This window comes from Oncorhynchus mykiss, chromosome 3 (assembly GCF_013265735.2).
Source record: "Oncorhynchus mykiss isolate Arlee chromosome 3, USDA_OmykA_1.1, whole genome shotgun sequence".
Taxonomy (NCBI): domain Eukaryota; kingdom Metazoa; phylum Chordata; class Actinopteri; order Salmoniformes; family Salmonidae; genus Oncorhynchus; species Oncorhynchus mykiss.
This window is the reverse complement of record NC_048567.1, coordinates 38,811,038-38,835,734: the sequence shown is the minus strand read 5'-3', so window position 1 is coordinate 38,835,734 and position 24,697 is coordinate 38,811,038. Positions and strand designations below refer to the sequence as shown.

General features: G+C 42.5%; 1 protein-coding gene across 24 annotated transcripts in view; it reads left to right on the top strand.

Moving 5' to 3' along the window:
- Positions 1 to 24,697, top strand: part of LOC110519948 (E3 ubiquitin-protein ligase MYCBP2) — a 344,395-nt gene that overhangs the window by 304,353 nt on the left and 15,345 nt on the right. For all 24 annotated transcript variants that reach the window (XM_036974062.1, XM_036974063.1, XM_036974061.1 and 21 more), the window contains 2 exons: positions 1,776 to 1,964; positions 16,036 to 16,143. In XM_036974062.1, the coding sequence (XP_036829957.1) occupies positions 1,776 to 1,964; positions 16,036 to 16,143 (297 nt within the window). The remainder of the gene's footprint in view (positions 1 to 1,775; positions 1,965 to 16,035; positions 16,144 to 24,697) is intronic.

Genomic DNA, 24,697 nt, shown 5'->3' with positions numbered 1-24,697 from the left:
CTTCAATCCTTTAGACAAAATTGTGGGCAGAACTGAAAAAATGAGTGCGAGCAAAGATGCCAACAAACCTGACTCAGTTACACCAGCTCTGTCAGGAGTAATGGGACAAATTTCACCCAACTTATTGTGGAAGGCTACCCGAAACGTTTGACCCAAGTTAAACAATTTAAAGGCAATGCTACCAAATACTAATTGGGTGAATGTAAACTTCTGACACACTGGGAATGTGATGAAAGAAATAAAGTCTGAAATAAACCATTCTCTCTACTTTTATTCTGACATTTCACATTCTTAAAATAAAGCGGTGATCCTAACTGACCCAAGACAGGGAATTTTTACTAGGATTAAATGTTAGGAATTGTGTAAAACTGAGTTTAAATGTATTTGGCTAAGGTGTATGTAAACTTCTGACTTCAGCTGTATATAGCTAGCTCTTTCAAAGTGTTCAAAATGCGTAGGCCATACAACTTGAATGTTTAACTGATACATTTTTTGGAAAAGTGAGACGAGCGGGGGGAAAATAAGGAAAAAAAGTTAATATACTATAACGACCTTATTTTATTTAACTCGGCAAATCGGTTAAGAACTAATTCTTATTTTACAATGACAGTCTACCCCTGCCCTAACCCGGACGACGCTGTGCAAATTGTGCGCTGACCTATGGGTCTCCCGATCATGGCCATTTGTGATTCAGCCCGGTATCGAACCAGGGTCTGCAGTGACGCCTCTAGCACTGAGATGCAGTGCCTTAGACCACTGTGCCACTCAGGAGATGGCTTATTTTACCACATCCGCCACTATTATGAAAAACCCAACTCGGTAATAATGATCATAGTAATGGATTTTCAACTGTCTAAACTTACCTTACCTGCCACCGGTGGGAGACACCCAACTCAACTTGGCTTATTAGGCTTGGAGACCATTTCCGTCCAGTCCATTCAATATATGGTCACCATTGCATCTCCCACCTGTAGCACACGCTCCAGCAGGTATATCTCTCTAGTCACCCCCAAAACCAATTATTTCTTTGGCCGCCTCTCCTTCCAGTTCTCTGCTGCCAATGACTGGAACGAACTACAAAAATCTCTGAAACTGGAAACACTTATCTCCCTCACTAGCTTTAAGCACCAACTGTCAGAGCAGCTCACAGATTACTGCACCTGTACATAACCCACCTATAATTTAGCCCAAACAACTACCTCTTTCCCTACTGTATTTAATTAATTTATTTATTTTGCTCCTTTGCACCCCATTATTTTTATTTCTACTTTGCACATTCTCCAATTGCAAATCTACCATTCCAGTGTTTTACTTGCTATATTGTATTTACTTTGCCACCATGGCCTTTTTGCCTTTACCTCCCTTATCTCACCTCATTTGCTCACATCGTATATAGACTTGTTTATACTGTATTATTGACTGTATGTTTGTTTTACTCCATGTGTAACTCTGTGTCGTTGTATAGGTCGAACTGCTTTGCTTTATCTTGGCCAGGTCGCAATTGTAAATGAGAACTTGTTCTCAACTTGCCTACCTGGTTAAATAAAGGTTAAATAAAATAAATAAATAAATATGGACATTGAAACTCAATTTATTTTAAATTGTACAGTTCATGAATTGAATTCCAAGTCACTCTCTAAATTGATAGATTTGACCCAGACTCTTCTGTACAGTATCACACTGCAAAAGGTGTTGCTATTTTAAACACACTTTGAACAAAGTTGGATTTGATTAGATGTAAAAAAGCATAACATGACCCTCCGTGTCCTATGTAGGAGTATGCCAAGCTGGCGTGCAGTAAGACGCACGCGTGCGGCCACCCCTGTGGCGGGGTGAAGAACGAGGAGAGCTGCCTGCCCTGTCTGCACGGCTGCGACAAAAGCACAGGCTGCCTGAAACAGGACGCCGATGACATGTGCATGATCTGCTTCACAGAGGCACTCTCTGCCGCTCCCGCTGTCCAGGTATACTATACTGTACACGGAATTAAATACAATATGCTATTTATTTATAGTATATTGTATCGATACTAACTTGCTTGAATCAGACGGTGACTCACACCTGGGTTAAATTAGTATCCGTTTTCTTTCATATATGTGTGTGTATATATACAGTGGGGCAAAAAAGTATTTAGTCAGCCACCAATTGTGCAAGTTCTTCCACTTAAAGATGAGAGGCCTCTAATTTTCATCATAGGTACACTTCAACTATGACACACAAAATGAGAAAAAAATTAAGAAAATCACATTGTAGGATTTTTAATGAAATGATTTGCAAATTATGGTGGAAAATAAGTATTTGGTCACCTACAAACAAGCAAGATTTCTGGCTCTCACTGGCCTGTAACAACTTCTTTAAGAGGCTCCTCTGTCCTCCACTCATTACCTGTATTAATGGCACCTGTTTGAACGTATCAGTATAAAAGACACCTGTCCAGCATGACAATGATCATGACAATGATCCCAAACACACCGCCCGGGCAACGGAGTGGCTTCGTAAGAAGCATTTCAAGATCCTGGAGTGGCCTAGCCAGTCTCCAGATCTCAACCCCATTGAAAATCTTTGGAGCGAGTTGAAAGTCCATGTTGCCCAGCAACAGCCCCAAAACATCACTGCCTTAGAGGAGATCTGCATGGAGGAATGGGCCAAAATACCAGCAACAGTGTGTGAAAACCTTGTGAAGACTTACAGAAAATGTTTGTCCTCTGTCATTGCCAACAAAGGGTATATAACAAAGTATTGAGATAAACTTTTGTTATTTTCCACCATAATTTGCAAATAATTTCATTAAAAATCCTACAATGTGATTTTCTTAATTTTTTTTCTCATTTTGTCTGTCATAGTTGAAGTGTACCTATGATGAAAATTACAGGCCTCTCATATATTTTTAAGTGGGAGAAGTTGTACAATTGGTGTCTTACTAAATATTTTTTTGCCCCACTGTATACACTGCTCAAACAAATAAAGGGAACACTAAAATAACACATCCTAGATCTGAATGAATGAAATATTCTTATGAAATACTTTTTTCTTTACATAGTTGGATGTGCTGACAACAAAATCACACAAAAATTATCAATGGAAATCAAATTTATCAACCCATGGAGGTCTGGATTTGGAGTCACACTCAAAATTAAAGTGGAAAACCACACTACAGGCTGATCCAACTTTGATGTAATGTCCTTAAAACAAGTCAAAATGAGGCTCAGTAGGGGGATGGTAGTGTTCTCCGTTTGCTCCCGTGGTATTCTTAAAGTTTATGTGAATTCTGCAGCAGAACCGTATTTATTTTCAAATATTAATTTGGTGATCCCTTTCCGTAAAAACCAAGACTACTTTGCTTCCGAATGTCAGCATGTCGACCAAACATAAGGCCAAGAGCATGACTTTGAGAAAACCCGGCCTACAAGACCCGCTCTCATCACCGCCCTCTCCTGAGTCTGAGGGCCCGGGGACGCACACTTTACCCGAGGGCGCGGCTTGGCCTGGCGGCGCTGAAATGAACATTCTCGAGGCCATCAAACTACTACGCTCTGAGATAGTTGAAATGAAAACACAGGTGGTTGCTACAATTGAGGCCAGAATACAGGAGGTTTCTGATACTTTAAAAGCAGATTTAACCATCCTGCGGAACGAGACTGTGCCGGCAATTACATTACTCAAAACAACAACTGTGTCACACACTACAACGATTGCAGCACTGGAGGCTTCCGCTACTAATGTCTCCGATTTAACTACATCCCTGGAGACTGAAGTTAAACGCCTAGCTGCGGATTTGAAAAAGGTGAGGGAGAGCTGTGTGAGTTTAGAGGGATTCTCTCGCCGCAATAATCTGAGACTTGTACCAGACCCAGAGTCCGCGGAAATGCATCGCGCCACGGATTTCGTTTCGGGGCTGCTGAAGGATGTTCTTGCCTTAGATGAAAAGCCCCTGATTGATCGAGCCCACCGGTCGCTGCGCCCAAAGCCCCGGGATGGGGAGAGGCCCCGTGACATAATTCTTCGAGTGCACTTTTTTCATGAGAAGATGGAGATCCTCCGACGAGCCCGCAATACCACTCTGAACTTTCAAGGACAGAGCTTTTTCATTTACCAGGACTACTCCCCCACTGTTTCCAGGCAGCGCGCAGCTTTCGGACAGGCCAAACGAGTACTTCGGGACCATCCAAGTGTGAAGTATGGACTGCGATTCCCGGCCCGTTTATGGATATCTCATGAGGGTAAAGACCACACATTTGAATCTCCGGATGAGGCTATGGCTCACATTCAACGTCACATCAAGAAGTCTTGAATATGCTCACAGTGTGGATTGTAAGTACCCCACTTGTGGTACAATTATGTTTAGATATAACAGGCTAGTCTTGTATAGTTGGTGAAACTATTCAGGCTTATTTGATGTGATCTAATGTTTTGATTATCTAGTGTGCGTGCCTTATCTCGCTCACCTATTTAGTTTGTTTACACATTGTCTCAGTGACTCAAAATAGTTTTGGTTATTAGTTTACTGCATCCGTTTGTATTGACCCAGTAAACAGTAAATGTCTCCCGAGGCTACACAGTTTCTGGGGCCTCACTTTAATTTTAAAAGTTTTGAGCGTCATTTATGCCCAGCAAACGTTCAACGTAGTTTTTTGGTATTGGTTGTAAACTGTCTCAGCTTCAACTAGACTACTATTATAATTACTATTATTTTTGATTGTCTAACTACGATTTCCTTACTTCAAATTAGATTTTTGGCTGAGAGCCTTTATACATTTTATTTATTTTCTCTCTCAATGCCTGTTATAGGACGGGGAATACAATTACAGTGCCTTGCGAAAGTATTCGGCCCCCTTGAACTTTGCGACCTTTTGCCACATTTCAGGCTTCAACATGTATTTTTTTGTGAAGAATCAACAACAAGTGGGACACAATATACATCTACAAGTGGTGCTTTTGTCATTCTGTTTGCACAAGGGATTCGCCTTTTTTTTATTAGAAAAAATACATACAAATCTTTCTTTTTGCTCCTTGATCCACTAACAAAACGCGACTTTAAAGAGCGGGACTGTGGGTTTAGGTTTAAGACCGCACTCTCACAGACATACTGTGCAAAGAGAACATGTTCTATTTAGGCTTGTACCTCGTTTGGGGAGGTATTGTCTGGGGTGGGGGGGCAGGTTGAATTGTTCAGTTCTAATGTTGTCATTCTGTCTTTTTAGTTTATTTTTCTGTACTTTTTCCAAACATTTACCACCGTACATTATTACTCTGAGACAAGTTATTCTTGGGGTTTTGGGCGCTCATTGCTTTTCCATTCTGTGCTCTAATGACAGGGTTGAATAACGGGAATGCCCAGAGGGGCCGAAATAATACGATCAAGTACATTTCTTGGAATACCAAAGGGGTTAACAACCCGGTGAAGCGTAAGAGGGTGTTGACACACTTAAAGGGTTTGAATGCAAATATTGCATTTCTACAAGAGACTCACTTGAGGACTGGTGAGCATTTTAGGATGCGTAAGGACTGGGTTGGTCAAGTGTTCCACTCAAACTTTCATAGTAAATCAGGAGGTGCTGCTATTCTGGTGATACAATCTTCAGACAAAATCATTCGCAAGGAGATTCTTGCAAAATTTTTATTTGAAGATGAAGTAGCTTCTGAGGTTATTGCTGATCCTAAGGGACGATACGTCATAGTAACTGGTGAACTGTTTTCTACCCCTCTTGTTTTGGCTAGTGTTTATGCTCCCAATTGGGATGACACAAGTTTCATTTCTTCCTTTCTGTCTGCTATTCCCAATTTAGATTCTCATTTGTTGATTTTAGGGGGGATTTCAATTGTAAAATGTCCCCAGTTCTGGACAAGTCCTCACAAACAAATACAGGCCCATCAAAATGTGCCCTACTTATTCCATCCTTTCTTCAGAAATATGCTATGTTTGAGGCCTGGCGTTTCCTACAGTATTCCTTTTATTCTCATGTTCATCAAACATACTCCCGGATTGATTACTTCTTTTTGGACAAAAAACTTCTGCCTAACCTTCGGCAGTGTACGTACGAGAGTATTGTTATCTGACCATTCACCATTAGTGCTTGAACTAGAGTTTCCCCAGCGACCTCCTAGGTGTTATCAATGGCGTCTCAACCCCATTTTACTCTCAGATAAGGAGTTTGTCAATTTCATTTCTTCTGAAATTACCTTATTCCTAGAAACTAATTCAACACCAGGTATGTCCTGCTCTACCATATGGGAGTCTCTCAAAGCATACCTACGTGGCCAAATTATTTCTTATACAGCCAACCAAAACAGAGTTCGCTCCCAGCGACTTCGGGACCTGAGCGAGTCCATAGCCACATTGGATGAGAAGTATGCTACAGATCCTTCCTCTGATCTGCATAAAGAGCGCCAACTACTCCAATCTGAATTTGATGAGCTTTCTACCAGGCAAGCTGAACAGTTACTCTTGCGAGCTCGATACAAAGTCTATGAACAAGGCGACAAGGCCAGTAAACTCCTTGCACATCAGATCCGTAAATCTGAGGCCTCACGGCTAATCCCACAAATAAGGACCCCGTCTGGTGCCACCACAGTTATACATAAAGAGATCAATGATCAATTTAAACAATTTTACTCTGCGCTATACACCTCTGAATCCCCTCAAGACCCTTTGCTGATTGACTCCTTCTTTAATGGCTTGAATATGCCTTCAATTGATACAGACTCCCATGACTGTCTAGAAGAAGAATTTACGCTTGAGGAGATTGCAACAGCAGTGTCCGCAATGAAAAGTGGTAAATCACCGGGTCCGGACGGTTTTCCAACCGAATTTTACAGGACGTTTTCTGGTCTGCTTTGCCCATTCTTGTCCCGACTATTTGCAGAGTGCCTCAATACTTCAAAGCTGCCGCCTAGTCTTTATCAGGCTTCAATTTCATTACTACTAAAGAAAAACAAAGACCCCCTGGAATGTGGATCCTATCGCCCAATCTCGCTTTTAAACTGTGATTACAAAATCCTAGCTAAGCTTTTAGCCATCTGTATGGAAGGCTTGCTGCACCAAGTAATACACTCTGACCAGACTGGCTTTGTTAGAAATAGGCATTTATTTTTCAATATTAGGCGCCTTATGAATATACTGTACTCCCCAGCGTCGGAGGACCCGGAGGTGGTGGTCTCACTTGATGCCGAAAAAGCGTTTGACCGCGTTGAGTGGGATTACCTAACAGCTGCCCTTTATAGATTTGGCTTTGGCCCCAAATTCATTGCGTGGATAAAGATTCTTTATTTTTCCCCCATGGCTTCGGTACGGACTAATAACTTGTCCTCTGACTATTTTCCCTTGCACCGCGGATCCAGACAGGGTTGCCCACTCTCCCCCTTGTTGTTTGTTTTGGCAATCGAGCCTCTCGCCATTGCACTACGCTCTAATGATGCCATTCAAGGCATAATCAGGGCGGGCTGGGAGCAGAAAGTCTCGCTATATGCTGACGACCTCCTTTTGTTTATCTCCAATCCCGATACCTCATTGCCACGTGCCCTATCTGTTCTTAAAAAGTTTGGATCAATCTCAGGGTACAAGCTGAATCTAGGCAAGAGTGAGCTTTTTCCGGTAAACAAATCAATCAGAACATTTTATTTCCTCCATCTTTGAATGATGGGGCTTTTGGCATTTGGCACTCACTAGGCCTTTCCTCGCTAGCCCAATTATTCTTTGATGGTACATTTGCCTCTTTTTCTCAGCTGCAGGAGAAATCCGCTATCTCCAGACTAGAAACTTTGTCAGGGCTAACACACCTGGATTTCCCAATAGGCCTGCGAATACAGCTATAGAGAGCATCTTGGAGCTGAATAAGCTTCCTAGGGGCGCAATTTCAGATATGTATATGCAATCATTCATGACTTGCAGAACCCTTCTTTGGTGCCTTTAAAGACTCGATGGGAAAAGGATTTGGGGGAGGAACTTGGGGAAGACGCCTGGGAATCTGTGCTGCACAGGGTGCACTCGTCCTCTTTTAGCACTAGACACAGCCTCATTCAATTCAAGGTGGTTCACCGTATCCACTGGTCGGGGGCCAAACTTGGAAGAATATTCTCTGATTTTGATCCTACCTGTGTCAGATGTAAGGTGGAACCAGCCACACTGTTGCATATGTTTTGGGAGTGTCATAAACTGTCAGGTTTCTGGGAATTAATATTTAAATGTTTCTCTGATATATATGACACTGTTATAGATCCGTCTCCCCTTACAGCCCTTTTTGGAGTACTGCCCGTGGGGGACCCCCCTATCAAGAATCCAGTCGGACACTGTTGCTTATACAACTCTTTTAGCTAGACGGCTAATAATACAGAACTGGAAGATGGCAGCTCCCCCATCTTATAAATATTGGGTGAGGGATGTGTTGTGCTCTCTGAAACTAGAAACAATTCAATTCATGTGGGAACCCCAAACTGTTTGATGAGGCTTGGGCTCCATTTCGGTCTTAATTTAAACAGTCCATCCTCTGATGGCATTCCAATTAATACTAAAATAAGTCTGTGACTTAAGGGTTGGAGGAGTTTCTCTCTGTTTTTGCTGGGGGGGGGCATTAAGATCCATGTGCTTATTGATTGTGGTCCGCAGATGCCTTGTTCATCTTGCCCAGGCAGAGACTGAAGTGTGAGCTTGTTTTTCCCAGTTATTTTTACATTTTGTTCACGCCTACATGAATAATCATTTTATTTTTTTTATTTTAAAGCATTGTAAACTTTTTTTTTATCCAGTGGATGGTCGGTCTGTGGCCATGACTCTCTGTGAGTGGTTGCATTTCTCCACCCTTATCCCTTGACTGTTTACAGGAACAATGGTGAGATGTTTGCCCTGTCCCTGTACTATAGATTGCCCTTTAACCTCTGTAGCCTTCTGCCCGGTGTGTTTAACTTGTCTAAAGTATGGTATCTTTAAAGCTATTTTTTTATTTGTATTTTTATTTGTATTTTCTTTTCTAGTTGAGTATATTATTTATATTGCTTTGTCTTGTCTGTGTGTGTGTATGTTCAAAACTTAATAAACAGAGCTGGGCATGCTCCTGATGAGGTGGCGGATGGTCTCCTGACGGATCTCCTCCCAGACCTGGACTAAAGCATCCGCCAACTCCTGGACAGTCTGTGGTGGATGGAGCGAGACATGATGTCCCAGATTTTCTCAGTTGGATTCAGGTCTGGGGAACCGGGCCAGTCCATAGCATCAATGCCTTCATCTTGCAGGAACTGCTGACACACTCCAGCCACATGAGGTCTAGCATTGTCTTGCATAAGGAGGAACCCAGGGCCATCCGCACCAGCATATCACATCACAAGGGGTCTGAGGATCTCATCTCGGTACCTAATGGCAGTCAGGCTACCTCTGGCGAGCACATGGAGGGCTGTGCGGCCCCCCAAAGAAATGCCACCCCACACCATGTCTGACCCACCGCCAAACCGGTCATGCTGGAGGATGTTGCAGGCAGCAGAACGTTCTCCACGGCGTCTCCAGACTCTGTCACGTCTGTCACATGTGCTCAGTGTGAACCTGCTTTCATCTGTGAAGAGCACAGGGTGCCAGTGGCGAATTTGCCAATCTTGGTGTTCTCTGGCAAATGCCCAACGTCCTGCACGATGTTGGGCTGTAAGCACAACCCCCACCTGTGGACGTTGGGCCCTCATACCACCCTCATGGAGTCTGTTTCTGACCGTTTGAGCAGACACATGCATATACAGTGCCTTGCGAAAGTATTCGGCCCCCTTGAACTTTGCGACCTTTTGCCACATTTTAGGCTTCAAACATAAAGATATAAAACTGTATTTTTTTGTGAAGAATCAACAACAAGTGGTGCACAATCATGAAGTGGAACGACATTTATTGGATATTTCAAACTTTTTTAACAAATCAAAAACTGAAAAATTGGGCGTGCAAAATTATTCAGCCCCTTTACTTTCAGTGCAGCAAACTCTCTCCAGAAGTTCAGTGAGGATCTCTGAATGATCCAATGTTGACCTAAATGACTAATGATGATAAATACAATCCACCTGTGTGCAATCAAGTCTCCGTATAAATGCACCTGCACTGTGATAGTCTCAGAGGTCCGTTAAATGCGCAGAGAGCATCATGAAGAACAAGGAACACACCAGGCAGGTCCGAGATACTGTTGTGAAGAAGTTTAAAGCCGGATTTGGATACAAAAAGATTTCCCAAGCTTTAAACATCCCAAGGAGCACTGTGCAAGCGATAATATTGAAATGGAAGGAGTATCAGACCACTGCAAATCTACCAAGACATGGCCGTCCCTCTAAACTTTCAGCTCATACAAGGAGAAGACTGATCAGAGATGCAGCCAAGAGGCCCATGATCACTCTGGATGAACTGCAGAGATCTACAGCTGAGTTGGGAGACTCTGTCCATAGGACAACAATCAGTCGTATATTGCACAAATCTGGCCTTTATGGAAGAGTGGCAAGAAGAAAGCCATTTCTTAAAGAAATCCATAAAAAGTGTTGTTTAAAGTTTGCCACAAGCCACCTGGGAGACACACCAAACATGTGGAAGAAGGTGCTCTGGTCAGATGAAACCAAAATTGAACTTTTTGGCAACAATGCAAAACGTTATGTTTGGCGTAAAAGCAACACAGCTCATCACCTTGAACACACCATCCCCACTGTCAAACATGGTGGTGGCAGCATCATGGTTTGGGCCTTCTTTTCTTCAGCAGGGACAGGGAAGATGGTTCAAATTGATGGGAAGATGGATGGAGCCAAATACAGGACCATTCTGGAAGAAAACCTGATGGAGTCTGCAAAAGACCTGAGACTGGGACGGAGATTTGTCTTCCAACAAGACAATGATCCAAAACATAAAGCAAAATCTACAATGGAATGGTTCAAAATTAAACATATCCAGGTGTTAGAATGGCCAAGTCAAAGTCCAGACCTGAATTCAATCGAGAATCTGTGGAAAGAACTGAAAACTGCTGTTCACAAATGCTCTCCATCCAACCTCACTGAGCTCGAGCTGTTTTGCAAGGAGGAATGGGAAAAAATGTTAGTCTCTCGATGTGCAAAACTGATAGAGACATACCCCAAGCGACTTACAGCTGTAATCGCAGCAAAGTATTAACTTAAGGGGGCTGACCCCTAATTTTTCAGTTTTTGATTTGTTAAAAAAGTTTGAAATATCCAATAAATGTCGTTCCACTTCATGATTGTGTCCCACTTGTTGTTGATTCTTCACAAAAAAATACAGTTTTATATCTTTATGTTTGAAGCCTGAAATGTGGCAAAAGGTCGCAAAGTTCAAGGGGGCCGAATACTTTCGCAAGGCACTGTATATATATATATATGTGTGTGTGTATATATATCTGTGTGTATGTATACACAGTACAAGGTCAACAGTTTGGACACACCTACTCATTCCAGGGTTTTTCTTAATTTTTTCTACCTAGTAGAATAATAGTGAAGACATCAAAACTATATAATAACACATATGGAAGCATTTAGTAACCAAGAAAGTGATAAACAAATCAAAATATATTTGGTATATTTGAGAATCTTCAAAGTAGCCATCCTTTGCTTTGATGACAGCTATTGGCATTCTCTCAACCAGCTTCATGAGGTAGTCACCTGGAATGCATTTAAATTAACATGTGTCTTGTCAATGTATATTTTGGGGATTTCTTTCCTTCATGCATTTGAGCCAATCAGTTGTGTTGTGACAAGATATGGGGTGGCATACAGAAGATAGCCCTATTTGGTAAAAGACCAAGTCCATATTATGTCAAGAACAGCACAAATAAGCAAAGAGAAACTACATTCCATTACTTTAAGAAATTTTCTTCAATGCAGTCACAAAAACCATCAAGCGCTATGATGAAACTGGCTCTCATGAGGACCGCCACAGGAAAGAAAAAAAACAGAGTTACCTCTGCTGCAGAGGATAGATTCATAGTCGAATTGCTGCGAAGAAACCACTACTAAAGGACACCAATAAGAAGAAGAGACTTGCTTGGTTCAAGAAACACGAGCAATGGACATTAGACCGGTGGAAATCTATAATTTGGTCTGATGAGTCCAAATTTGAGATTTCTGAATCCAACCGCCGTGTCTTTGTGAGATGCAGAGTTGGTGAACATATCTTTCCATATATGGTTCCCACCATGATGCACGGAGGAGGTATGGGGGTGCTTTCCTGGTGACACTCTGATTTATTTAGAATTCAATGCTCACTTAACCAGCATGGCTACCACAGTATTCTGCAGCGATACAGCATCCCATCTGTTTTGCACTTAGTGGGACTATCATTTGTTTTTAGCAGTACAATGACCTAACACACCTCCAGGCTGTGTAAGGGATATTTGACCTAGAACAAGAGTAATGGAGTGCTGCATCAGATGACCTGGCCTCCACAACCCAATTGAGATGGTTTGGGACGAGTTGGACCGCAGACTGAAGGAAAAGCAACCAGCTAGTGCCTTAACCCAATTGAGATGGTTTGGGACGAGTTGGACCGCAGACTGAAGGAAAAGCAACCAGCTAGTGCTCAACATATGTGGAACTCCTTCAAGACTGTTGGAAAAGCATTCCGGGTAAAGCTGGTTGAGAGAATGCCAAGAGTGTGCAGAGCTGTCATCAAGGCAATGGATGGCTACTTTGAAGAATCTACAATATATTTGTTTAGCACTTGTTTATTTACTACATGGTCTTATATGTGTTATTTCATAGTTTTGATGTTTTCACTATAATGTAGAAAATAATAAAAAATTAAGAAAAAAGCTTGAATGAGTAGTTGTGTCCATAGATGGATAGAGATAAAAAAAAATACAGTGGGGAGAACAAGTATTTGAGACACTGCCGATTTTGCAGGTTTTCCTACTTACAAAGCATGTAGAGGTCTGTAATTTTTATCATACTTCAACTGTGAGAGATGGTATCTAAAACAAAAATCCAGAAAATCACATGGTATGATTTTTAAGTAATGAATTTGCATTTTATTGCATCAGAAAAGCAGAACTTAATATTTGGTACAGAAACCTTTGTTTGCAATTACAGAGATCATACGTTTCCTGTAGTTCTTGACCAGGTTTGCACACACTGCAGCATGGATTTTGGCCCACTCCTCCAAACAGACCTTCTCCAGATCCTTCAGGTTTCGGGTCTGTCATTGGGCAATACGGACTTTCAGCTCCCTCCAAAGATTTTCTATTGGGTTCAGGTCTGGAGACTGGCTAGGCCACTCCAGGACCTTGAGATGCTTCTTACGGAGCCACTCCTTAGTTGCCCTGACTGTGTGTTTCGGGTCGTTGTCATGCTGGAAGACCCAGCCACGACCCATCAATGCTCTTACTGAGGGAAGGGGGTTGTTGGCCAAGATCTTGCGATACATGGCCCCATCCATCCTCCCCTCAATACGGTGCAGTCGTCTTGTCCCCTTTGCAGAAAAGCATCCCCAAAGACTGATGTTTCCACCTCCATGCTTCACGGTTGGGATGGTGTTCTTGGGGTTGTACTCATCCTTAGTCTTCCTCCAAACACGGCGAGTGGAGTTTAGACCAAAAAGCTCTATTTTATCTCGTCAGACCACATGGCCTTCTCCCATTCCTCCTCTGGATCATCCAGATGGTCATTGGCAAACTTCATACGGGCCTGGACATGCGCTGGCTTGAGCAGGATACCTTGCGTGCACTGCAGGATTTTAATCCATGACGGCGTAGTGTGTTACTAATGGTTTTCTTTGAGACTGTGGTCCCAGCTCTCTTCAGGTCATTGACCAGGTCCTGCCGTGTAGTTCTGGGCTGATCCCTCACCTTCCTCATGATCATTGATGCCCCACGAGGTGAGATCTTGCATGGAGCCCAAGACCGAGGGTGATTGACAGTCATCTTGAACTTCTTCCATTTTCTAATAATTGCGCCAACAGTTGTTGCCTTCTCACCAAGCTGCTTGCCTATTGTCCTGTAGCCCATCCCAGCCTTGTGCAGGTCTACAATTTTGTCCCTGATGTCCTTACACAGCTCTCTGGTCTTGGCCATTGTGGAGAGGTTGGAGTCTGTTTGATTGAGTGTGTGGACAGGTGTCTTTTATACAGGTAACGAGTTCAAACAGGTGCAGTTAATACAGGTAATGAGTGGAGAACAGGAGTGCTTCTTAAAGAAAAACTAACAGGTCTGTGAGAGCCGGATTTCTTACTGGTTGGTAGGTGATCAAATACTAATGTCATGCAATAAAATTCAAATGAATTACTTAAAAATCATACAATGTGATTTTCTGGATTTTTGTTTTAGATTCTGTCTCTTACAGTTGAAGTGTACCTATGATAAAAATGACAGACCTCTACATGCTTTGTAAGCAGGAAAACCTGCAAAATCGGCAGTGTATCAAATACTTGTTCTCCCTCTGTATATATATATATAGCAAAAAAAGAAACATTGAGTTTGCTAATGAGGATGCTAATGATGTGATAATAGCCCAGTCATTGTTGAATAAGTAAACTCAGCAAAAACAAGAAATGTCTTCTCACCGTCAACTGCGTTTATTTTCAACAAACTTAACATGTGTAAATATTTGTACGAACATGAGATTCAACAACTGAGACATAAACTGAACAAGTTCCACAGACATGTGACTAACAGAATTTGAATAATGTGTCCCTGAACAAAAGGTGAGGGGGTCAAAAGTAACAGTCAGTATCTGGTGTGGCCACCAGCTGCATTAAGTATTGCAGTACATCTCCTCCTCATGGACTGCACCATATTTGCCCATTCTTGCTGTGAGAAGTTACCCCACTCGTCCACCAAGGCACCTGCAAGTTCCCGGACATTTCTGGGGGGCCCTAGCCCTCACCCTCCGATCCAACAGGTCCCAGACATGCTCAATGGGATTGAGATCCGGGCTCTTTGCTGGCCATGGCAGAACAGACATTCCTGTCTTGCAGGAAATCACTTACAGAACGAGCAGTATGGCTGGTGGCATTGTCATGCTGGAGGGTCATGTCAGGAATGACCCTGCAGGAAGGGTACCACATGAGGGAGGAGGATGTCTTCCCTGTAACGCACCGCGTTGAGATTGCCTACATTGACAACAAGCTCAGTCCGATGATGCTGTGACACACTGCCCCAGACCATGACAGACCCTCCACTTCCAAATCGAGTACAGGCCTCGGTGTAACGCTCATTCCTTCGACGAATCCCACCATCACCCCTAGTGAGACAAAACCGCGACTCGTCAGTGAAGAGCACTTTTTGCCAGTCCTGTCTGGTCCAGCGACGGTTGGTTTGTGCCTCTCAGCCTATTGCGGACAGTCTGAGCACCGATGGAGGGATTGTGCATTCCTGGTGTAAATCGGGCAGTTGTTGTTGCCATCCTGTACCTGTCCTGCAGGTGTGATGTTCGGATGTACCGATCCTGTGCAGGTGTTGTTACACATGGTCTGCCACTGCGAGGACGATCAGCTGTCTGTCTTGTCTCCCTGTAGCGCTGTCTTGGGCGTCTCACAGTACAAATATTGCAATTTATTGCCCTGGCCACATCTGCAGTCATCATGCCTCCTTGCAGCATGCCTACACAGATGAGCAGGGACCCTGGGCATCTTTCTTTTGGTGTTTTTCAGAGTCAGTAGAAACTGCCTCTTTCGTGTCCTACGTTTTCATAACTGTGACCTTAATTTTCTACTCTCTGTAAGCTGTTAGTGTCTTAACGACCGTTCCACATGTGCATGTTTATGGTTCATTGAATAAGCATGGGAAACAGTGTATAAACCCTTTACAATGAAGATCTGTGAAGTTATTTGTATTTTTACTAATTATCTTTGCAAGACAGGAAAATGGGACGTATCTTTTTTTTGTTGAGTTTATATTAAAAAAATATATAATGTTTTACCTCCCTGGAGTTCCAGATAGGTAGGATTTGAACTTGTGGGACAATTCTATTGGTTTTGTTGTTTGAAAAAAAAAATCAATTTGAACCAAGGATTCTTGTTTACCTTTATGCCAAAGATGTGTTCAGATTCAAGGTCAGGTTCTATGTGTGTGATTCTGTTTTGTTCCTCAGTTGGACTGCAGTCACGTGTTCCATCTCCAGTGTACCCGTCGTGTTCTGGACAACCGCTGGCTCGGACCCAGGATCACTTTTGGATTCATGTCCTGCCCAATCTGCAAGGTACTATTCACCTTATGTAGCCACCCCCTCTCGACCTGAGCCATTTCAAACGTGGTCGTCCTACAACTTCCGGCCCATTGACACACAAGCAAAACCATGGTTAAATATTAAATAAATGTGTCATTATCATGTAGTATAAGCACTCTGAAGCCGACATTAGCATATTCAGCATTCCTGGAGACCTAAAATGACAGGTTAGCTAGCTAGCTTATTAGGCTGTATCAAATGGTCGTTATCCGTACAGCCTTTTAATTGAAGATCAATGCTTGAAAGGGCAAATGTTGTTAGACAGAATACCAATGACAAAAGACAGAAACAGTGCTGAAATGTTTTGATGTAGATAACATTAAGATATTTGCAGTCGGTTGTGCCCAATGATTTGTGTATACACTAGATGACTGCCACTGTGCCTCCATCTTGGAAGCTATAGAAATGCATTTATTAATCTATACATTCATTTTTGGACACATTTATTCTATTACAGACACTTTAAGCCGTTATATTATGTGGGCAAAAAATGTAAATATAAAAATATATAACATTTTCCTTAAGGAATATATTATTTTTTAAATAATGTTACTGTCCCCACGGCATCAAAAAAAATACCTAGATACAACTACATAATTTTGTCCTTGAAACACTTCATTGACATAGTGTAGAATTCCATTCATTCCTATGGAGGACAGCTCCTACTGGGGAGTGCCAATATGGCTGACCAGTTGCTTCAAACCCAATGCATAGCATCAGCAATCCAAAATGTATATACATCATTGGTTGTGCCACAAAGCTAACTAGCTAACCTGCCATTTTGAATCTATGGGAATGCTAATGATGCTAATAATAATACATTTAATTTGTATGGTGCTAAGGTTATCTAAAAGCTCTACTCAGAAAAAAAATACAATTTAAAAACAACTTACATTTAGAATCAAAGCAGGTAAAAAGGCTGTAGAAGTGGCTGTTTTAAAAATGTCTTAGTTGGTCAGGGAGAGCATTCCATAGGTGAGAGGCAAGTGAGCTAAAGGCTCGGTCCTCCATAGTTCAAAGATATGTCTTGCGGACTTGAAGCAGTAGGGAGTAGCTAGAGCGGAGAGTGCGAGGCGCCTCGCTGATTGAGATGAGGTCACTGATGTATTTGTATTTATTATGGATCCCCATTAGCTGCTGCCAAGCATTAGCTGCTGTCCAGCAGCTTCTCTTCCTGGGGTCCAGCAAAATTAATACATTCTTTTAACATTAAAATACATTCACAACAGATTGCACAGCACAGTCTGCTCTCAGGCCAGCCACTACTCTACTACCACATACAGTATCTACAACATAAAATACATGTGTGTATAGTGCGTATGTTATCGTGTGTTCACATGCATGTGTCTGTGCCTATGTTTGTTGCTTCACAGTCCCCACTGTTCAATAAGGTGTATTTGTGTCGTCTTCTTTTTTTAAATCAAATTCTACTGTTTGCATGAGTTATTTGATGTGGAATAGAGTTCCATGTAGTCATGGCTCTATGTTGTACTGTGCGCCTCCCATAGTCAGTTCTAGACTGTCTTGTGGGGGTATACATGGATGTCTGAGCTGTGTGCCAGTATTTCAAACAGACAGCTCGGTGCATTCAACACCTCTAACAAATATAAGTAGTGATGAAGTCAATCTCTCCTCCACTTTGAGCCAGGAGAGATTGACATGCATATTATTAATATTAGCTCTCTGTGTACATCCAAGGGCCAGCCGTACTGCCCTGTTCTGAGCCATTTGCAATCTCTTTGTACATTTTTTTTATAAATCCCTCTTTGTAGCATCTGACCACATGACTGAACAGTAGTCCAGGTGTGACAAAACTAGGGCCTGTAGGACCAGCCTTGCTGATAGTGCTGTTAAGAAGGTAGAGCAGCACTTTATCATGGACATACTTCTCCCCATCTTAGCTACTGTTGTATCAATATGTTTTGACCATAGCAGTTTACAATCCAGAGTTACTCCAAGCAGTTTAGTCACCTCAATTTGTATAATTTCAACATTATTCATTACAAGATTTAGTTGAGGTTTAGGGTTTAGTGAATGTTTTGTCCCAGATACAATGCTTTTAGTTTTACAAATATTTAGGACTAAGATTCCTTGCCAACCATTCTGAAACTAACTCTGTGTTAACACAGAGGCTGTTCTTTAATCCAGGTAGAATCAGGAATTCCCAGGGCAGCTGTCGAGGCCCCTTACTTTTTTCAATCTTTACTAATGACATGCCACTGGCTTGTGTATGTATGCAAATGACTCAACACTATAGACGTCAGCTACTAAAGCGACTGAAATAGCTGCAGTTAGTTTCAGAATGGTTGGCAAGGAATCTTAGTCCTAAATATTTGTAAAACTAAAAGCATTGTATCTGGGACAAAACATTCAAAACATTCTGTTAGACAGGTAACTCTTTATCCAAAATATAGCAGGGCGTGTAAAGCCATAACACAAGTTTTTTCCAGAAGCAGACTATGATGGATAATGTCAAAAGACGCACTGAAGTCTAACAAAATACCCACCACAATAATTCTTATCAATTTCTCTCAGACAATCATACACTGCCTTACTTGTTGAATGTTCTTTCCTATAAGCGTGCTGAAAGTCTGTCAATTTGTTTACTGTAAAATAGCATTATCTCAACAAACACCATTTTTTCAACAATGTTTCTAACAGTTGGTAACAGGCTGATTGGTCAGCTATTTGAGCCAGTAAAGGGGGCTTTATACTATTCTTAGGTAGGGGAGTTTCAATACAAAACATATTGAATAACCTCTTATACTCTATATTAGGCCCAGCCTTTGGAACTATGGTTTTACTAGATACAGTTGAAGTCGGAAGTTTACATACACCTTAGCCAAACTCAGTTTTTCACAATTCCTGACATTTAATACTAGCTAAAATTCCCTGTCTTGGGTCAGTTATGATCACCACTTTATTTTAAGAATGTGAAATATCAGAATAATAGTAGAGGGAATTATTTATTTCATCACATTCCCAGTGCGTCAGAAGTTTACATACACTCAATTAGTATTTGGTAGCATTGCCTTTAAATTGTTTAACTTGGGTCAAACGTTTCAAGTAGCCTTCCACAAGCTTCCCACAATAAGTTGGGTGAATTTTGGCCCATTCCTCCTGACAGAGCTGGTGTAACTGAGTCAGGTTTGTAGGTCTCCTTGCTTGCACACACTTTTTCAGTTCTGCCCACACATTTCTATAGCATGGAGGTCAAGGTTTTGTGATGGCCCTCCAATACCTTGACTTTGTTGTCATTAAGGCATTTTGCCACAACTTTGGAAGTATGTTTGGGTCATTGTCCATTTGGAAGACCCATTTGCGACCAAGCTTTAACTTCCTGACTGATGTCTTGAGATGTTGCTTCAATATATCCACATAATTATCCTACTTCATGATGCCATTTATTTTGTGAAGTGCACCAGTCCCTCCTGCAGCAAAGCACCCCCCACAACATGATGCTGCCACCCCTGTGCTTCACGGTTGGGATGGTCTTCTTTGGCTTGCAAGTCTCGCCCTTTTTCTTCCAAACATAACAATGGTGATTATGGCCAAACATTTCTATTTTTTGTTTCATCAGACCAGAGGACATTTCTCCAAAAAGTATGATCTTTGTCCACATGTGCAGTTGTAAACCGTAGTCTGGCTTTTTTTATGGTGGTTTTGGAGCAGTGGCTTCTTCGTTGCTGAGCGGCCTTTCAGGTTATGTCGATATAGAACTCGTTTTACTGTGGATATAGATACTTTTGTACCTGTTTCCTCCAGCATCTTCACAAGGTCCTTTGCTGTTGTTCTGGGATGGGTTTGCACTTTTCGCACCAAAGTACATTCATCTCTATGAGACAGAATGCGTCTCCTTCCTGAGCGGTATGATGGCTGCGTGGTCCCATGGTGTTTATACTTGTGTACTATTGTTTGTACAGATGAACATGGTACCTTCAGGCGTTTGGAAATTACTCCCAGGGATGATCTAGACTTGTGGAGGTCTACAATTCTTTTTCTGAGGTCTTGGCTGATTTCTTTTGATTTTCCCATGATGTCAAGCAAAGAGGCACTGAGTTTGAAGGTATGCATTGAAATACAAACACAGATGCACCTCCAAATGATGTCAATTAGCCTATCAGAAGCTTCTAAAGCCATGACATAATTTTCTGGAATTTTCCAAGCTGTTTAAAGGCACAGTCAACTTAGTGTATGTAACTTCTGACTCACTGGAATTGTGATAAGTGAAATATTCTGTCTGGAAACAATTGTTGGAAAAAGTATGTGTCATGCACAAAGTAGATGTCCAGACTGACTTGCCAAAATGTGTTGAGTGTTGAAAAATGAGTTTGAATGACTCCAACCTAAGTGTATGTAAACTTCCGACTTCAACTGTATGGCTGCTTCAATGTGATCACCACATCCAATGGATTTGGATGCTAATTTCTTCAGCATTAGTAAAGACTTGAGCAATACATGTTGAAGATTTAATTCCTGTGCTGTTTTTAACTTCCCTGGTAGGTTGACTGATAACCTGAACCAGGCTGCAGGAAGCACAGTTTTTAAGCTTTCTCTTGAGTGGGCAGCCTGACGCAAGCCAGTCAGTATTTAAATCAACCTAAAAATAAACCTCTCTGTTGATATCACATACATTGTCAAGCATTTCACAAGTTGTCCTGATACTAACTGTTAGCACTTGGTCTATAGCAGCTTCCCACCAGAATGGGCTTTAGGTTAGGCAGATGAACCTGTAACCATATTACTTAAACAGTATTTAACATTAGATCCTCTCTAAGCTTTACAGGCATGGGGCTCTGAAATATAAATGGCCACACCTCCACATTTGGCTTTTCTGTTGGTCTTATAACCATGTATTTCTTCCACTGTTCATCAAAAGTATTATCTAAGTGAGTTCCAGAGATTGTCAGAATATGATTGTAATCTGTTACTAGCAAATTATTGATTTCATGAATCTCAAGCTACATATGTTAACGTGGGCTGATTTTAGCACTTTTCTGGGATGCTTGATTGTTTAATGCTTTGCTGGGAAGCTTAGCAGAGGTAGACATGCTCAGGTTATTTATGTTAATGCAGGGTGAGCTGCACACAGTGGACTTCCTGCTAGGGCACACCGTCTCAGTGCTAACGGTATAACTGGTTCATAGGCACATGATTACTGTATACAATAGCTCTAGGAACAGCAGAGGCATGCATGGCAGTAAGAAGGACATAAATTAGGTTACTTACATTGTCTTCCAGCGCCCCTGAGAATGTACATTTGCTGAAGTTTATGACAACTCGGTGACACAATGGTAGGGATTACATGAGCTGGGCTTGAGTCATTGATAAAGTCATTGTCTCAACGCAGCCTTATAATGCTGTGAAAGGATCCAGGAACCCAAGTAGTTTGGGTGGATCCCATCCTCCTTATAATACTTTGTTTCCAAAAGGTATCAAAATGGTCAATAAATGTTACAACCACAGAGCTGCAATAGTCTCATAGACAGTTATGGAGAGCGAACAGTCTGCTGAACCATTCAATGCCAAGAGGGACAGATATTATGGGGCGTTTGTTGGTGTCAAGTTAGTGACCCAATCAATTCTTTAAAATCCATCTTCATGTTAATGCATTCAATATTATTATTACCGTATTTTACCGTTCTCATTGTCGAGTGGACATGTTGTTTGCTTATTGCACAACCTAGGCTACACTTGTGAGGAACAAGTTTTGGTGTATTTCATTTCTTTTACGAGTTGGGATGTATGCACTACCCTCTGTAGCGCCTTGCGGCCGGATGCCGAGTAGTTCAAATTGTATTTGTCACATACACATGGTTAGCAGATGTTAATGTGAGTGTAGCAAAATACTTGTGCTTCTAGTTCCGACCATGCAGTAATATCTAATAAGTAATCTAACAATTTCACAACAACTACCTTATCTTACAAGTGTAAAGGAATGAATAAGAATATGTAGATTAAAATATGTGGATGAGCGATGGCCGAACGGTGTAGGCAAGATGCAGTAGATGGTATAGAGTACAGTATATACATTCGAGATGAGTAATGTAGGGTATGTAAACATTATATAATGTGGCATTGTTTAAAGTGGCTAGTGATACATTTATTATATCCAATTTTTGATTAAAGTGGCTAGAGATGAGTCAGTATGTTGGTAGCAGCCACTCAATGTTAGTGATGGCTGTTTAACAGTCTGATGGCCTTGAGAAATAAGCTGTTTTTCAGTCTCTCGGTCCCAGCTTTGATGCACCTGTACTTACCTAGCCTTCTGGATGATAGCGGGGTGAACAGGCAGTGGCTCGGGTGGTTGTTATCCTTGATGATCTTTTTGGCCTTCCTGTGACATCGGGTGGTGTAGGTGTCCTGGAGGGCAGGTAGTTTGTCCCCGGTGATGCGTTGTGCAGACCTCACTACCCTCTGGAGAGCCTTACGGTTATGGGCGGAGCAGTTGCAGTACCAAGCGGTGATACAGCCCAACAGGATGCTGTTGCGCCTTCTTCAACGCAATGTCTGTGTGGGTGGACCATTTCAGTTTGTCCGTGATGTCTACGCCGAGGAACTTAAAACTTTCCACCTTCTCCACTAATGTCCAGTCGATGTGGATAGGGGACTGCTCCCTCTGCTGTTTCCTGAGGTCCACAATCATCTCCTTTGTTTTGTTAACATTGATTGTGAGGTTATTTTCCTGACACCACACTCTGAGGGCCCTCACCACCTCCCTGTAGGCCGTCTCGTCGTTGTTGGTAATCAAGCCTACCACTATAGTGTCGTCTGCAAACTTAATGATTGAGTTGGAGGCGTGCATGGCCACGCAGTCATGGGGGTGAACAAGGGAGTACAGGAGAGGGCTGATAACGCACCCTTGTGGTGCCCCAGTTTGAGGATCAGCGGGTCTGGAGATGTTATTTCCTAACCTCACCACCTGGGGGCGGCCCATCAGGAAGTCCAGGACCCACTTGCCCAGGGCGGGGTCGAGACCCAGGGTCTCGAGCTTAATGAACAGTTTGGAGGGTTCTATGGTGTTAAAAGCTGAGCTGTAGTCGATGAACAGCATTCTTACATAGGTATTCCTCTTGTTCAGATGGGTTAGGGCAGTGTGATTGCGATTGCTTCGTCTGTGGACCTATTGGGGCGGTAAGCAAATTGGAGTGGGTCTAGGGTGTCAGGTAGGGTGGAGGTGATATGGTCCTTGACTATTCTCTCAAAGCACTTCATGATGACGGAAGTAGTCATTTAGCTCAGTTACCTTTGCTTTCTTGGGAACAGGAACAGTGGTGGCCCTCTTGAAGCATGTAGGAACAGCAGACTGGGATAAGAATTGATTGAATATGTCCTTAAACACACCAGCCAGCTGGTCTGCGCATGCTCTGAGGACGCAGTTAGGGATGCCGTATGGGCCGGCAGCCTTTCGAGGGTTAACATGTTTAAATGTTTTACTCACGTTGGCTGCAGTGAAAGAGAGCCCGCAGGTTTTGGTAGCGGGTCATGTCGGTGGCACTGTATTGTCCTCAAAGCGAGCAAAGAAGTTGTTTAGTTGGTCTGGGAGCAAGACATCGTGGTCCGCGACAAGTCAGGTTTTCTTTTTGTAGTCCGAGATTGGTTGTAAGACCCTGCCACATACCTCTCGTGTCTGAGCCGTTAAATTGCGGCTCTACTTTGTCTCTATACTGACGCTTAGCTTGTTTGATTGGTGTGTGTTTGGACCACGATAGGTCGTTAGTGATGTGAGCACCAAGGAACTTGAAACGCTCGATCGTCTCCACTACAGCAAACTTAATTCGCCATTCAGACGTTGATGAACAGCGAGTACAGGAGGGGGCTAAGCACGCACAGCTGAGGGACCCCCATGTTGTGGGTCAGCGTGGCGGATGTTTTTGCCTACCCTGACCACCTTGGGACGGCCCGTCAAAGTCCAGGATCGGAATGCAGTTGGAGGTGTTTAATCCTATAGAGTCCTTAATTTAGTGATGACCTTGGAGAGCACTATGGTGTTGAACGCTGAGCTGTATTCAATGACCAGCATTCTCATGTAGGTGTTCCTTTTGTCCATGTGGGAAATGGCAGTGTAGAGTGCAATAGAGTTTGTGTCATCTGTGGGTCTGTTGGGGCGGTATGCAAATTGGAGTTGGTCTAGGGTTTCTGGGGTGATGGTGTTAAAGTGAGCCATGACAAGCATTTCATGGCTACAGATGTGAGTGCTACTGGCCGATAGTCATTTAGCAAAGTTACGTTGGAGTTCTAGGGCACGGGACTATGGTGGTCTGCTTGAAACATATGGGTATTACAAACTGAGTCAGGGAGAGTTTGAAAATGTCAGGGAAGACACTTGTTAGCGAATTCTCTGAGTACACGTCCTGGTAATCCGTCTGGCCCTGCGACCTTCTGAATGTTAACCTGTTTAAAGGTCTTACTCACATTGGCTATGGAGATCATGATCACAGAGTCGTCCAGGACAGCTGGTGCTCTCATTCATGGTTCTGTGTTGCTTGCTTCGAAGCGAGCGCAAAGAAGGCATTAGGTCTAGTAT